The sequence below is a fragment of the Ips typographus genome, linkage group LG2 (genome assembly GCF_016097725.1).
Source record: "Ips typographus isolate SLU linkage group LG2, UJ_Ityp_2.0, whole genome shotgun sequence".
NCBI lineage: Eukaryota > Metazoa > Arthropoda > Insecta > Coleoptera > Curculionidae > Ips > Ips typographus.
The window spans coordinates 3445561-3460726 of NC_138423.1; the positions used below are offsets into that span (position 1 = coordinate 3445561).

The 15166-nt window shown below is 36.4% G+C and overlaps 2 protein-coding genes across 3 annotated transcripts; one reads left to right on the forward strand and one right to left on the reverse strand.

Moving 5' to 3' along the window:
* Positions 1-77: 77 nt before the first annotated feature.
* Positions 78-9736, forward strand: ProRS-m (prolyl-tRNA synthetase 2-like protein, mitochondrial). 2 transcript variants are annotated; one of them, XM_081972741.1, is made up of 7 exons: positions 91-422; positions 3341-3518; positions 4519-4592; positions 4650-4911; positions 4970-5157; positions 9015-9230; positions 9282-9736. In XM_081972741.1, the coding sequence occupies exons 1-7, from the start codon at positions 330-332 to the stop codon at positions 9606-9608; spliced, it is 1338 nt and encodes a 445-aa protein (XP_081828867.1). In that variant the 5' UTR covers positions 91-329; the 3' UTR covers positions 9609-9736. The 2 variants fall into 2 exon arrangements, with proteins under 2 accessions (XP_081828868.1, XP_081828867.1); XM_081972742.1 differs by lacking the exons at positions 9015-9230; positions 9282-9736 and adding an exon at positions 8183-8525 and having other exon boundaries at positions 78-422.
* Positions 9737-13950: 4214 nt separating this feature from the next.
* Positions 13951-15153, reverse strand: Arv1 (ACAT-related protein required for viability 1). The gene is made up of 4 exons (XM_081972749.1): positions 14845-15153; positions 14480-14786; positions 14192-14425; positions 13951-14138 (listed from the first exon to the last, which is right to left on the reverse strand). Exons 1-4 carry the CDS (start codon positions 14950-14952, stop codon positions 14023-14025), a joined length of 765 nt encoding a protein of 254 aa, XP_081828875.1. The 5' UTR covers positions 14953-15153; the 3' UTR covers positions 13951-14022.
* Positions 15154-15166: the final 13 nt, after the last annotated feature.

A 15166-nucleotide genomic window follows, 5' to 3' on the forward strand; every position in this document is an offset into this window, starting at 1 on the left:
AAATGTCACTTTTTGATCACATGACCGAACATGCTGTTTGTGATGTATGGTCACGTGATTCCCACCAGTAAACATAACAATCCTAACCCTAACCTATATTTATTTTGTTATTAATTTGTTTCCAAAAGTTTAAAGTATTTAGGTACATTTTCCCTTTTTAGCAGAAAATTTGAAACTTAAATGTAAATACGTGCATTTCATTTAAGTGCTATCTTGGAAAATTTTTAACCAAAGCTGAGGTAACAGGCATTACCAAATTATCAATACCCACTTTTCCTATAAGCAGAAGTAGAACTAGCTTATCATTTTGAGCATTTTTCAAACACAAAATGAATAGGTTTTCGCGAATATTTCAGCCAATTAATGCAATAGCGAAAGATTCGAAGGGTATGCACAAAGACTTTATGTCCAAAAGCCAGCGAGTAAGTATAAATTCATTAGTAAATTAGCTTGTACAATTAAAAACACACAAAGTGGTGTACCAAATTGAATTTAAGACCCCTTTCCATGAATTTGTACTTCTAAAAGTAAAGTAGCAGCTGTGGATCATTTGTTTTATTGAGTAAAGTAATTGTAACAATTTATGTGAATTATTTGCATGCAACTATGATTGCAGTGCTTCTTTTTCCACAACATGCTGTTTGAAAGCAGAAAACATGCTACTTATTTTAAAACCAGTATACAATTTGTATAATGTCATTATTGTGTTCTAGTAATGTTTCTGCAGCTTACATTAAGTAGGTAATTTGAGTTGAAGGATAATATAATACACTTAAACACAAATAAAAACTCCAAACAAGACTATTTTATGCCAATTGTATGCCATTTACTGGTTATCATGTTTGGTGTGTAAACAAACAACATTCATTTATAGAAAATAAAAACAATGAGAAGATCAAACCTGTCTATTACATGGTCACTTTGTCCAGTTTTTGTTTGCTTTATTGCATAGTTATAATAATTGAAAAGTCAGAAAAGCAAGGGCAATTAGCTTAATGCCTTTGATACAAATGATGGATAACACTACCCTTAACAAAATTTGGGTGTTATGTTTGGTCCTCCCTATCACAAAAAGTGTTCCCCAAGGGGTAAATGCCCAGTAATTCTTAATAATTCCCAATAACTAACCTAACCTAACAATACCCACTAATTTTCTGAATTACCACAACTGGAGAGTCTAAAAAAACCTTTTTTGCTCATTTGCAAAAACAGTTTTTCAAGAAGTTTCCAAGCATTACATCGTAGTAGACCTAGTAGCTCATGTAACCATGTGTTCTTAATTTTCCAGTGTCAAATTAGGTTTCTGGGGCACCCTGTTTGTAAATCGTAAATAACACGCGTATTTGTAACACTTTGTATATACTTTTATATGTCGATGGACAGCCAATGAAATGAGCTTTCCATTGACATGGAAAAGTCGGTTGGTTTTAATGTAGTACTTTTTTGGTGTATCTTTTTGTTGAATATTCAAAAACCCGCTTAATTGCACTATTTTTGCTAGAGTTTTATACATCAATGAAGATCCAATGGAATGACCATCCAATCCATCCAATGAAATAAGCTTTCTATTGACGTATAAAAGTTGATGGGTTAGTGGTACGGTTTTGTCGCTAGAGAACGTGAAATTACAAAATTCATAATTTTTCATTGTATTCTAATGGAATTCATTGAAATTACCTAATTTTATTTATGTTTAAATTTGAATGGTAGATGTATAGAATTTACATATTTTTATAATATAATTTAGACGTTCCCAATTCTGCTAATAGTTTTCAAAATACCAATGTCCTCCATCAATGCCCATTAATTCCTAAAATTGGTACACCAGCCCCAGCGGTTTACCCCTCGGTGTTCTGTCATGTTTCTTGGGTCCCAAATAGTTGGAAAGAGCTATTGAAAGCTCTCAGAAAGTTAGCATAAGCTCAGGGGAATCAAAAAACTGCATTTTTTGAGTTTTGCCAAAATTTCACAATTTCACAATTTCAAAAGAAGCCAACTAAAGATCTTGGCTGGGTTATACATAACTTACTTAAATAGTTAAATTAGGCCAATTTTTACCCATTTTAAGCTTTTTTTCGAGATTTTTTATAGATAATTTAACATTTTTATTTTTTGACCAAGTCTGGGTAAAAGGATGTTGGAAGTTCTATATTAAACAGAAAAAAATTGCAAGACACCAGTGAGGCTAGCTAGGATATCAAAAACTATCGTAAATTTACAAAAACATGCACTTTTACAATTTTTCTAATAACGGAATTTGATGTTGCGGATATTTAATAAATATGTTTAGATCAAGAAGAAATAAGAAAGTAAAAAGGAAAAATTTGCTCCACAGAACCATTAATATCACATTTACAATAAAAAATGTTGCCAAAACTTTTTTTCTCACTTGACAATGCTTCAAGTTTTAAATATGTTATCCGTGAAACAGAAGATTACATTTTTAATGTCCATGTATTTGTATTTAAATTAAAACATAACCTGTTACCGGAGTATATTTGCGATAAAACCAAACTGTTTAGGGATGTACACGCTTATAGCACAAGAAATGCTTTGGACTTCATATTGACACAGAGATGTGGCGCTATTTTGTATGTTCTTTGTTATTTACTTAAGTTATTTATATTGTTTTTTATATGTAGCTATTATGCTCTCTTAAATCTCTCTTACTTTCTCTTACTTGTTAAATCAAAACTTTGCAGTTTTCTTGTGGGGAATTTTTTTTCTTATTTAATCATTGGTTGATATAAACTAATAGTTATTGAAAATAGGCAACTTCGAATTTTGTTATAGCAAAAATTGCAAAATTGTTAATTATGTTTATGTTTATCGTAAAAGTGCATGTTTTTTAGCTAAATTTAATATTATCAGTATTTTTATTTTTGTATAGGAATATGAACCTTTCTACACCTTTTTGGCGATCTTAAATGAGTAAAAATTGGCCTAATTTAAGTAGGTTATGGGTTAGGTAACCCAATCAAAATTTTGGGGTGATTACTTCTGACCATCCTATAGCCTCACCTACACAAAAACATTGAAAATTTCTTCCCTAGCCTATATAGGCCACATTTTGGAAAAAACTTAAAAAATATGATTTTTTGATTTCCCTAAGCTTATGCCAATTTTCCGAGTGCTCCTAATGGCTGTTTCTGCCTATTTAGGAACCCGGGACAACACTTTTTGTCGATGGGACCAAACACTGCCCAAAACTTGTTATGTAGTGTAATAAAATATGGAAACCTACTTTGGTAGAACTGACACTATGTAATCATCTCTCAGTTAAAATAACAATAAATATACTAAGAATACTATAATACAGCTCAAATATATATTTTTTTAGTTAATGCTTGAACTGGGAATAATACATCAAGCAGTACCAGGATGTTTTCATTTTTTACCGTTAGGAGTCAAATCATTAAATAAAATTATCCATATAATAGATCAGGAAATGGAAAATATTGGTGCAGAAAAAGTAATTTTACCTACATTGGTTAAGGCAGAACTTTGGGAGAAAAGTGGTAAGATTAGTATAAAAGCAACATAAAGTCCAAGACTAGTGGCAGTGACGTAATAATTGTTGTTTCTTTTCTATTATATGTGAACTGAGCGAGATATAAGTTTTACGTCATTGACGTGAGTAAATAAATTCGTGCTGGTTTGGAGCTGGCGCAGTAGTAATGACAATGTGTATTACAAAATTATTATTAATTTAGATTTTTTTAAATTATTAATTTTCCATCAGTAACTTGAATTTATTGATTTAGTTTTTATTTTGTGTAATTGTATTTGCAATTTTGATATTACAAATAATATTATTTTTGTTTTGTCTCTTTTGACAGCAGAATCATGTTCCCAAGGTCCAAATTTACGTTTTTTTTAAAGTTGCCACGCCATAAAAACTGTCAAAATTGCCATAATTTCAAGGCCATCTCCGAAACCGTGTCAGTTAGAGCAAAATGGACATCAGATTCGTGTTCCCCCAGTTTGAAATTAATAAATAAAGTCACTTTGTTTGAGCAAAAGTCAATATGACCGCTGTTAGTGTAGTAGGCTCAAAAATCCCAAATTTGAGTAAAAATTTCGTACACTTTTCCCCAAAAAATCGTCGATAACTCGTTTATTTGAAACATTTGGTATAAACGCACTACATAAGAAAAGAATGCTAATGAATGGGGCTATAACGTGATGTTGGCCGGACCAGGCTAAGTTATACCGTTTGGCCGCTAGAGGTCGTCAAAGTTGACTCTAGTTTTTCGTTGGTTTCCTTGAATATCTCAGAAACGCCTTAAGTTAGAGGTCGGAATTTTTTGTACAAACGCACTTAATATGTCTTTTTCAATAAAAACAAAGCTTTTAAAATCACCAGAGAAAAACGCTGAAACCGGCAACCACAAAGTATCAAAGAAAATCTTGAGAACTAATCTAAGACATAAGTGATTTTCAAACGTCACAGAATCGCTCATTGTCACTTCTTCTGGGACAGAGAGTAGAAACAGAGACAGTTCAATTCTTTTATAGGCAGACTTAATGATATGGGCCCTGAATTAATTACATTGAAGGACAGACATATGCAGAAGTTTATTTTAGGGCCTGTAGGTAAATATGCAATTACTTCAAGGTAACAACCACTTTAAAATTCGCAAATCTAGACTCATGAAGAATCTATAAGCAATCTGGTTGCAACTTTGCCTCCAATGTCATACAAGAAATTTCCCTTGCTCTTGTACCAAATTACATCAAAATTTAGAGACGAGATGAAGCCTCGTTTTGGTCTTATTAGAGGAAGAGAATTTCTGATGAAAGACCTTTACTCATTTGATGTGGATGAGAAAAGTGCTCTAGAAACTTATGGGAGAGTATGTCAGGCTTATGAGGGAATTTTTAAAAGAATTGGTGTTAATTTTATTAAAGGTAAAATATTTTCTTGAATTTTAATAACTCGATGTTTTATTTATGTGTTATTGAATAGTTTCGGCTGATTCCGGAGCAATGGGTGGTAATTTGTCACATGAATTTCACTACTTGGGTGATATAGGAGATGATAAAATATTATTCTGCCAAAAATGTAGTAAAACAGCTAATATGGAGTTAGTGGAAGGTAATAAGTGTCCTTCATGTGGTGAGAGTACTGATATCAAAGTACAACCTTCAATAGAGGTAACTTAGTAGTATATTATATATATAATAAGTGTGGTAAGTAAGTTATTACCGCACGAAAGTGAAGCTAGATCACTAGCTCTGTTTGCAATCAATCTAGGGCGGTAATAACCGAGCATGCTCTGTTCAGTGACTTCTGACTGTTGCATCCTTTATCTGACTTCATTAGACAAAGATTGACAAATCCTTATATCAAGACTTCATAGACTATTTCTAGAAGTAAAAAGTGGACTCTAGAACCATTTTGAAAGTGCCAGAGTCCTCTCTAAATGCTACTAAGAACCTTCCAAAGAGTACCAGACCCCTCTACAAGTGTCTTAAACCTTTCAATAACTGTTTTAAATTACCAGAGGCCTCTAAAACCACTGTGAAAGTGCCAGAGACCTCTAAATGCTACTGAGAACCTTTTAAAGAGTACCAGACCCCTCTACAAGTGTCTTAAACCTTTCCATAACTGTTTTAAATTACCAGAGGGCTCTAAAACCATTGTGACAGAGACCTGTAAATGCTACTGAGAACCTTCTAAAGAGTACCAGACCCCTCTACAAGTGTCTTAAACCTTTCCATAACTGTTTTAAATTACCAGAGGCCTCTAGAACCATTTTGAAAGTGCCAGAGACCTCTAAAATGCCACTGAGAACCTTCTAAAGAGTACCAGACCCCTCCACAAGTGTCTTAAACCTTCCCATAGCTGTTTTAAATTACCAGAGGCCTCTAAAACCATTGTGAAAGTGCCAGAGACCTCTAAATGCTACTGAGTACCTTTTAAAGAGTACGAGACCCCTCTACAAGTGTCTTAAACCTTTCAATAACTGTTTTAAATTACCAGAGGCCTCTAAAACCATTGTGAAAGTGTCAGAGACCTCTAAATGCTACTGAGAACCTTTTAAAGAGTACCAGACCCCTCTACAAGTGTCTTAAACCTTTCCATAACTGTTTTAAATTACCAGAGGGCTCTAAAACCATTTTGAAAGTGCCAGAGACCTCTAAATGCTACTGAGAACGTTCTAAAGAGTACTAGACCCCTACACAAGTGTCTTAAACCTTCCCATAACTGTTTTAAATAACCAGAGGCCTCTAAAACCATTTTGAAAGTGCCAGAGACCTCTAAATGCTACTGAGAACATTGTACCAGACCCCTCTACAAGTGTCTTAAACCTTTCCATAACTGTTTTAAATAACCAGAGGCCTCTAAAACCATTTTGAAAGTGCCAGAGACCTCTAAATGCTACTGAGAACATTCTAAAGAGTACTAGAACCCTCTACAAGTGTCTTAAACCTTTCTATAACTGTTTTAAATTACCAGAGGGCTCTAAAACCATTGTGAAAGTGCCAGAGACCTCTAAATGCTACTGAGAACATTCTAAAGAGTACTAGAACCCTCTACAAGTGTCTTAAACCTTTCTATAACTGTTTTAAATTACCAGAGGGCTCTAAAACCATTTTGAAAGTGCCAGAGACCTCTAAATGCTACTGAGTACCTTTTAAAGAGTACGAGACCCCTCTACAAGTGTCTTAAACCTTTCAATAACTGTTTTAAATTACCAGAGGCCTCTAAAACCATTGTAAAAGTGCCAGAGACCTCTAAATGCTACTGAGAACCTTTTAAAGAGTACCAGACCCCTCTACAAGTGTCTTAAACCTTTCCATAACTGTTTTAAATTACCAGAGGCCCCTAAAACCATTGTTAAAGTGCCAGAGACCTCTAAAATGCCACTGAGAACCTTCTAAAGAGTACCAGACCCCTCTACAAGTGTCTTATACCATTCCATAACTGTTTTAAATTACCAGAGGACTCTAGAACCATTTTGAAAGTGCCAGAGACCTCTAAATGCTACTGAGAACATTCTAAAGAGTACCAGACCCCTCTACAAGTGTCTTAAACCTTTCCGTAACTGTTTTAAATTACCAGAGGCCTCTAAAACCATTGTGAAAGTGCCAGAGACCTCTAAATGCTACTGAGAACATTCTAAAGAGTACTAGAACCCTCTACAAGTGTCTTAAACCTTTCTATAACTGTTTTAAATTACCAGAGGGCTCTAAAACCATTTTGAAAGTGCCAGAGACCTCTAAATGCTACTGAGTACCTTTTAAAGAGTACGAGACCCCTCTACAAGTGTCTTAAACCTTTCAATAACTGTTTTAAATTACCAGAGGCCTCTAAAACCATTGTGAAAGTGCCAGAGACCTCTAAATGCTACTGAGAACCTTTTAAAGAGTACCAGACCCCTCTACAAGTGTCTTAAACCTTTCCATAACTGTTTTAAATTACCAGAGGCCCCTAAAACCATTGTTAAAATGCCAGAGACCTCTAAATGCTACTGAGAACCTTCTAAAGAATACCAGACCCCTCTACAAGTCTTAAACCTTTCCATAACTGTTTTAAATTACCAGAGAGCCCTAAAACCATTTTGAAAGTGCCAGAGACCTCTAAAATGCCACTGAGAACCTTCTAAAGAGTACCAGACCCCTCTACAAGTGTCTTATACCATTCCATAACTGTTTTAAATTACCAGAGGACTCTAGAACCATTTTGAAAGTGCCAGAGACCTCTAAATGCTACTGAGAACATTCTAAAGAGTACCAGACCCCTCTACAAGTGTCTTAAACCTTTCTATAACTGTTTTAAATTACCAGAGGACTCTAGAACCATTTTGAAAGTGCCACAGGCCTCTAAATGCTACTGAGAACCTTCTAAAAAGTGTTCTACAAGTGTCTTAAATCTTCCCATCATTGTTTTAAATTGTCAGAGACCTTTAGGACCATTTTGAAAATTTTATACACTTCTAAATGCTATTGAAACCCTTTTAAAAAGTGCTAGAGGCCTCTACAAATGTTTTAAGCCTTTCAAGAATTCTTTTAAATTACCAGAGGCCTCCAGGACCATTTTGAATGTGTTAGAGACTGCTAAATGCTGCTGACAACCTTTTTAAGATTGCCAGAGGAGTTGCCAGAGCCCTCTACAAGTGTTTTAAAGTCTCTAAAACCATTTAGAAAGTGTCAAAGACGTCTAAATGGTCCACAGGTCCTTGACATCAACAATTTGGACTTTGCCTTGGCGTCGCTTGGGATTCCAATCAATTCTTTGGCTTGTCTGCACCCTTCCGCCTTTCTCCACGTCTCTCTGGTACCTTCTAGCGTCCAGTCACTTAGTGCGCTTGCTATCTGTCTGTTATGCCTAATCCTATGTGAGGTTCGGCCAGGGCATCCCAGCATTCCTGAATCAGTCTGTTGCCCATCCTGGCTCTACAAAGTGCCTTTAGGACAGCCTGACTGTCGGAGTAGATCTCGATCACTCCCTCTAATTGATGAGATAAGGATAAGTGCAAACGTAATCAATCACTGATATTGTCACACCCGTGTTAGTAGTTACGGTGCACACCCAGTAACCACCATAGTCAGCAAGGTTAGCGTAATGAGGTCGCTGACTAGTATAAAAGATGCACCGTAGCTCGGCTAAATCACCGAACTCTGGGGTCATCCCCAGAGGGAGGTCACGAGCGACAGTCCGAACTTTCTAGTGCCCGGGCGGCTCGTTACCTTGCGCAGTGCCTTAAGTAAGTCCTTTGGGCGTGTCGGACATAGGGGCACCCTGCTCGTATCGAGCGGGTTCCGCTTGGCGGCACTTCAGAAGGCCTTACGCACATACACCCACACCCACACACCCCCTATTGGACGGTGTTCGATGCTAAGAGTAATAGAGTGCCTAATAAAGAAGACTTACTGGAGCTACAGTCTTGTTTCTCTTCCTACCTACGCTACCCCCTAAACGTGACAATATGCGTGCCGTAATGTAGACTTACCGCACTGTTGTAGATAAAAAAATCAAATTAACACAGTGACTTAAAATATTACAGGTAGGACATACATTCTACCTTGGAGATAAATATTCCCAATCTCTAAATGCAAAGTATTTAGATGTGCATAATAAACCTCAAACATTACAAATGGGTAGTTATGGAATTGGTGTCAGCAGATTATTAGCTGCATCTTTAGAATGTTTGAGCCTAGAACAGGAATTACGATGGCCTGACGCTATTGCACCGTATAATGTCGCAATTATTCCACCAAAGGTTTTTAATAAACTACCCGTTAAAAACTGGTCGTTTTAACTTTTTTTTTAGAGTGGTAGTAAAGAAGAGGCTCAACTAAAAACAGAGGCAGACGTTTTGTATCAAAACCTTGAATCATACCTGCCCAACCTTAAAAATAGTGTTGTATTGGATGACAGGACTAACCTAACAATAGGGAGACGATTATTGGACTGCAAACGAACTGGTATTCGTTATATTATAGTTTTAAACAAGCAAGCATGTCAGTCACCTCCACTTTTTGAGCTTAACGATATTGTTGGGGGTCAACAGCATTATTTAGACGCCTGCGGTATTGCAAATTATATAAAAGAAAATTGGGAAGGTTTAGAGACAAGTCTGAAAGTCAGGCTGAATTAAATAGTGTGTTTTATAATAATTTTGTTTTAATAACTTGTTAAATTTGTAATAAAATATAGCAAGTTGAATTGATATAGCTATTAAAATACACTTTTAACACGAAATACATACAATATTTTTTCTACAAACGTATTTTAAAACTTCAATGATACTTTATATTTGAGATATTCTTTTTGCGCGAAAAAGTCAAACCAGTTCCATTTGTCAATAATTCCATAACGACCATTGTTGCCCTCTTCGTTACGAACGCTGTCAACCAATTTAAAAACATTTTTGTGTATTAATATATCCTGATTATTATAACTTTAGTTGCACGTCATCACACAGGCCAGATTCTATTGCCAACCGAATTTACTGGACAATAGCACAGACACGAAAATTTAAATTACGCGCCTTAAAATAGGTTGGCAATAGTGCGCAATGTTGTCTTACTACCGAGCTGTTCCGGTCACTGATTATCTCACCCAATCCTGTGTTGGTTTAACGGCCTTCAGCTGCCAGAGGTGCTTTCCAGTGAAGTAGTTCTCGTTCTGTTAGTGAATTACTTTTGACCGTTCCAGTGGGTCGGAACTTTTCGCTTCTGCACTGCTCCGAGTTGTAATCCCCTGCCCCCTGGCGCACCACCCGATAAATTGGTGCTTGTTGCTCCGTTAAGTATATACAGTTCAAATCTAGTTTAAATGTTCCAGTGCTTGGCAAAGAAGAACAGTTGAAAAGCTATACAATTCGGAGTAGCCTAAACTTTTAATCACTGGAAAGCACCTCAGGACTATTTGGCATAGTGGTGACTGCAGAAACGGCAAGGATTCGTCGCTGAGGACGATCCTGAGTTCACCTGAGACATCATGAAATCATGATATACAAAATCAAAAACAAACGAGGCAGGCAATGCCACAACCAAGCACAGGAAAACACGGGACAGGTGCAACGAGCCAAATATGCATATGAATGAGCGTGCAGCGGTGCTATTACTATAGCTTAAGTTGAGCAGAATTAAGAAAGCTTACTGTGTGGGAGGCGGTAAAAAACGGGTAGAGCAGAACAGATGACACTCTAAGAGGTGCCCCTGTGGGCAGCAAGGTTTGCAAAGTCGATCTCGCTCCAGAATGCTATGAGGGCACTCAAACAGTAGGTGGTGAATTGTTCCCCTCTGATTACAGGTACACAGTGGATCCGGTTTAACTCCATTCTTATGCAGATGTAGCTGAGAAAGACAGTGACCACTACGCAGACGGTTTAGGGTAGTAATCTCCTTACGTTTCAGGTGCTTTGCCCCCGCGAACCATGGAATCCTCAAAAGCCTTTCCACCAACTCGGCCTCCTTTGTGTCCTAAATGCGTCTCCATTGCTCAGTCCAACGCTCCCATATTTGCTTTTTAATTGTAAGGAGATATTCCTTATATCCAAGATGAAAGTCGAGTTTATCAGCACAAGATCTCCCTTTATTTGCCAGGTAGTCCGCCATAACGTTCCCCTCAAGCCTCCAAATGGCCAGGATCTCCCCAGTACATATGCTTACATCCCCTGAAAGTCCCAGGTTAACAGTCAACATCAGTCTTCTCCAAGGGCATATTGTAGCAATGTTTTCTCCGATTGAAAGGCTTTTCCGTATAATAGCGAGCAATTCTATCAACGCGTACGTCCCTCATGTAAGGCCGTAGTAGGTCAAAGGCCTCCAGCAAGGAAGGAACGGAAAAACTCGACCAAAATTGATAATTAACATACTACTAATATAAGTGGAGGTGATTTCCTCCATAGTAGGGTTATCCGAACAGGAAAAGGCTCTAAACAAAAATCTAGCTGCAAGTCAATCGCGATCGGAGGATTTATAGGGGAGGAATTCACCATCCCCAGGACCAACCTCAATCCCCGATGATGAATCGTATCCAGCCTTTTAAGATTTTCCTTACTGCTCCTTGGCTAGACAGCCAAAGTCTAAGTGTGACCTAAGTAATATGGCTATAAGAAAAACATTTAAAATATTTTAGTGATTCCAGCGTTGCCGCATCTATATGAAATCAGTGGCGACAACGGATTTCAACCGTTCGCCTGCTATAGCCTTCCAAATAGTAAAAATTCCAATGTTTAACAGTCAATATCTTGAAAAGGACAACATTTAGAAGGATACTGATTAGAACAAAAATTAATTAGATTAATATGCAACAGAATCAAGAAATGTTTCAAAAAAAGAAATGTTTATTAGTTACTAGGGTTGTCGAACAAAAATCCGTTGTTGCCACTGATTTCATATAGAACGGTTTTCGCCATTAAGTTTTCTATTAAATTTGAGCTTCAAACACTGACATTAGTTTTCGCCTATCTGTTAATAAGAGCACTTTTCATTTAAATGCGTCCAATTTGGCCCATCCTGTACAAGGTGAGTTAACGATAGAGTAAAAGTTTATTATCTCATTAGTTACGAGAAATACAAAAAAATGTTAAATTCAAAAGTTTTAAAGATTCATAGTTTAAAATTACGTCAAACAAGAAGATTTTCTGTCAAATCAGTTCAACAAAAGCAGACTCATCAACATGCTTAAGGTGAAGCTTGAGGACAATGGGATTAGAACCCTTCAAGCAGAAAGTGATGCGGACGTTCTGATTGTGGATACGGCTGTGGAAATGTCGGAAACGACAGCTGTCTGCATTGTGGAAGAAGATGTCGACCTCATCGTCCTTTTGATGGCTAAAGCTTATCAAGCCTGGACGTGGAAAGATGAGAGATTCCTTATTCTCGTCTCAAGAGCTTCAGCACCAAGATTTCAAGGACGTGCTGTTTTTGCATGCGATACAACATCCTCCGCATTTCGAAAAAGCAAGGTCGCATTTGCAAAGTGGTATCTGAAGTCGCCTGAGCTCCAGAAAGCGTCGGCAGTTTTTTCAGATCCTTCCTCTACCACCGCCCAAGTACAAAAGGCAGGAAACCTGTATGTCAAAGTGGTATGGAGCTCCAGCGAGAGGTCTCCCTGAATGCCTACACAAGTCATTCTTGAAATCGGTGGCCACCATCAAACCTGATATCTCTTGTTTTCCTCCCACCGAAGGAGCAGTAAAACAGTATTCCCTCAAGTTCAGAGCTATGGCTAGGAAATAACCTGCCTTCTCAGATGTATGGGTGGAAGATTGAGAACAACAGCCTGGTCCCCGTGCACAGTGAGTTAGCACCTACCTGCACCGGACGATATTCTTAAAATGATTATCTGCCGTTGCACGAAAGATTGTGCCAACGCGAAGTGTGGCTGCAAAAAAGCAAGCCTCAAATGTTCCCAAGCATGCCAAAATTGCCAGGGGAACTGCCTGAATGAGATCCTCAAGCTGACTCCGAAGAGGATCAGGAGGATCCTGTGATCGTTCTTTACAGTGGTCCGATGGAGAAGACGATAGCGGAACAAAAGATGAAAACGAAGACGAAGATCAAAGTCCCCCTCAAGAACGCAAGAGATTAACCGAATTCTTTCTACTGTTGTAATGTTTTAAATTAATTTTCTATGAAAATAAACTTTTTTTTATTAGTCGATAGAAAAGATTTTCATGCTCTACAACTCTATGGCCAGTATTTAGTTTTTCGGTGCATGGGTAAAGATTTATCCGATCAAAAAAATATGAAAAATTATAAAATTACAGACTTTCAAGAGCGGATATCTCGAAAACTATACAAGATATCAAAAAACTTGATGGAATAAAACTTGTAGAAAATTTAATCAGCCTTTTTTGTTTGCATAGCGAGGTCACGCCGGTAGGACATATAGTTTCCGAGATATAAGCAAAAAACCGAAAAATGAGTCTTTCAAACTCCTCCCCACCACCTAGCTCAAGGGCTAGAGGTGGGGACTTTTGATATGTTGACCTCCTAATTAGTCCAAACAAAGTTATGAAGTCGAAAATTGTGTTCCAAGCATTTCCCTCTATCCCTTTTCGTTGTCTGGACTAGATGTGCAACTAAAGTGATATTAATCAGGGTATAGTTTAACTACTTTACTGAAATAACTGTTAATTCCACTCTACTTAGAATTATTTGCAAACTGACAATTGAATTACATTCATACATTTTAGAGTAGTTGTAATTGAACTACTTTTTTTGAGTAATTGTGACAGCTCTGGAGGGTCATCAATAAGACTTAATTGGGTTTTGACAATTTTGAAGCTAAAGTGCTGCCTGACATTGCTATTATACTAAAAAAACGACCAGAAATTGACTCAACATTATTAGTGACTGATGATGGGATTTCTAATTTTCAGTTGGTTAGGGCAACTATTGATGCATTTTTTTTTGTAACCAGTTACTTTAAATACAAAAAAAAAAAACAATGAGGAAGGTAATAATCAAACAAAAGTCAAAAAGGAAGTTTTCAAAACAATTGTCATTATAATAACAAAATAATAACTTACAATATTATTTCACACTTGAACAAGATCACTTACTAAAAAATGTACTAAATGCAACACTTAAATGACTACTAATAGCATATTTCAGTAGTTGTGATGAGAATAACACAAACAAGCACCACATTTTGGGGTGACCAAAAATAACTGAAAAATATTTCCTGTTATATTTAATACTTTTTACCACTTTATCCTCTTACCTTTATAAGCTAGTAATTGAGATAAGCATGTATATAAAGTTATGAAATGCAGGTGGTAATTATACAATGATACATCCCAAATTAGTGAGGGAAGTTGTAAAAAGGCCCCAGCTGACGAAAGTGTTATAGTTTTTGTAATTAGTGTAAAACTAACTACTGTCAATACATTTGTTTTACACCAGGCATAATAGAGCACTGTGAATCCATATACAGACAAAACAAACCCCAAATAACCTAAAATATACCAAATTTAGTTAGTGAGTATGAATTAGACCAGGAGCAACTAACTTAAAGCAACATTCATCAGAAAGGCATAAAACTTAAGGTCATCAATGTTCATATCAAAATTAGGCAAACTAGGTTTAGTTTCTTTATAACTTTTATTATGCCCTGATGAATTGTGCGTGTTGTTTGCCAAAGACCAACTGCAAAACGATTCTACTAGAATTAGAATCACTGAAAGTTTCCAAAAGTTTTTGAAACTAGTGTTCAGTAAAATGTGCCTATATGCCTTTGGGTTCAAAAGTACTAAATCGATGATTATAATAATTAAGTCATACTCTACATATTTATCAGCTACTTCATCACAATTTTCCTGAAAAAATATAAAATGTAAACATGTCACTACTTATCTTGGTAAAATTACTACTAACACATTCACTAAGTTTTAATACAGTAGGACTATACTTTTTGTACAATTCAGTAGTCTTGTGGGTGCAATTACAACAGTAATATACATTTTCTTCAGTTTTTTCAGTCATAATTCATATCTTGATACTCAAAAATTTTCAAAAAAGGATGAAAAATTTTAAAAATAATAAATTGCAATGTAAACAAATCACATAACCACAAAATCTAGCTAACTGTCATAACTTCTTCTCTTCTTGTATAAAAACATCTGGAAAGGCTATGCAGCGCCGTCAAAAGGTAAAATGTGCCCAAATGGGTGCCATCATTTTTCTCCAAAATAATTTG

Coding starts and splice junctions, on each gene's coding strand:
- ProRS-m (XM_081972741.1), top strand. CDS start 330: ATGAATAGGTTTTCGCGAATATTTCAGCCAATTAATGCAATAGCGAAA. Junction 3,519..4,518: donor AGAACTTTGGGAGAAAAGTG/GTAAGATTAGTA, acceptor ATTCTTTTATAG/GCAGACTTAATGATATGGGC. Junction 5,158..9,014: donor AAGTACAACCTTCAATAGAG/GTAACTTAGTAG, acceptor AAAATATTACAG/GTAGGACATACATTCTACCT.
- Arv1 (XM_081972749.1), bottom strand. CDS start 14,952: ATGACTGAAAAAACTGAAGAAAATGTATATTACTGTTGTAATTGCACC. Junction 14,426..14,479: donor TCTGATGAATGTTGCTTTAA/GTTAGTTGCTCC, acceptor GGTATATTTTAG/GTTATTTGGGGTTTGTTTTG. Junction 14,139..14,191: donor TCAATTACTAGCTTATAAAG/GTAAGAGGATAA, acceptor AATATTTTTCAG/TTATTTTTGGTCACCCCAAA.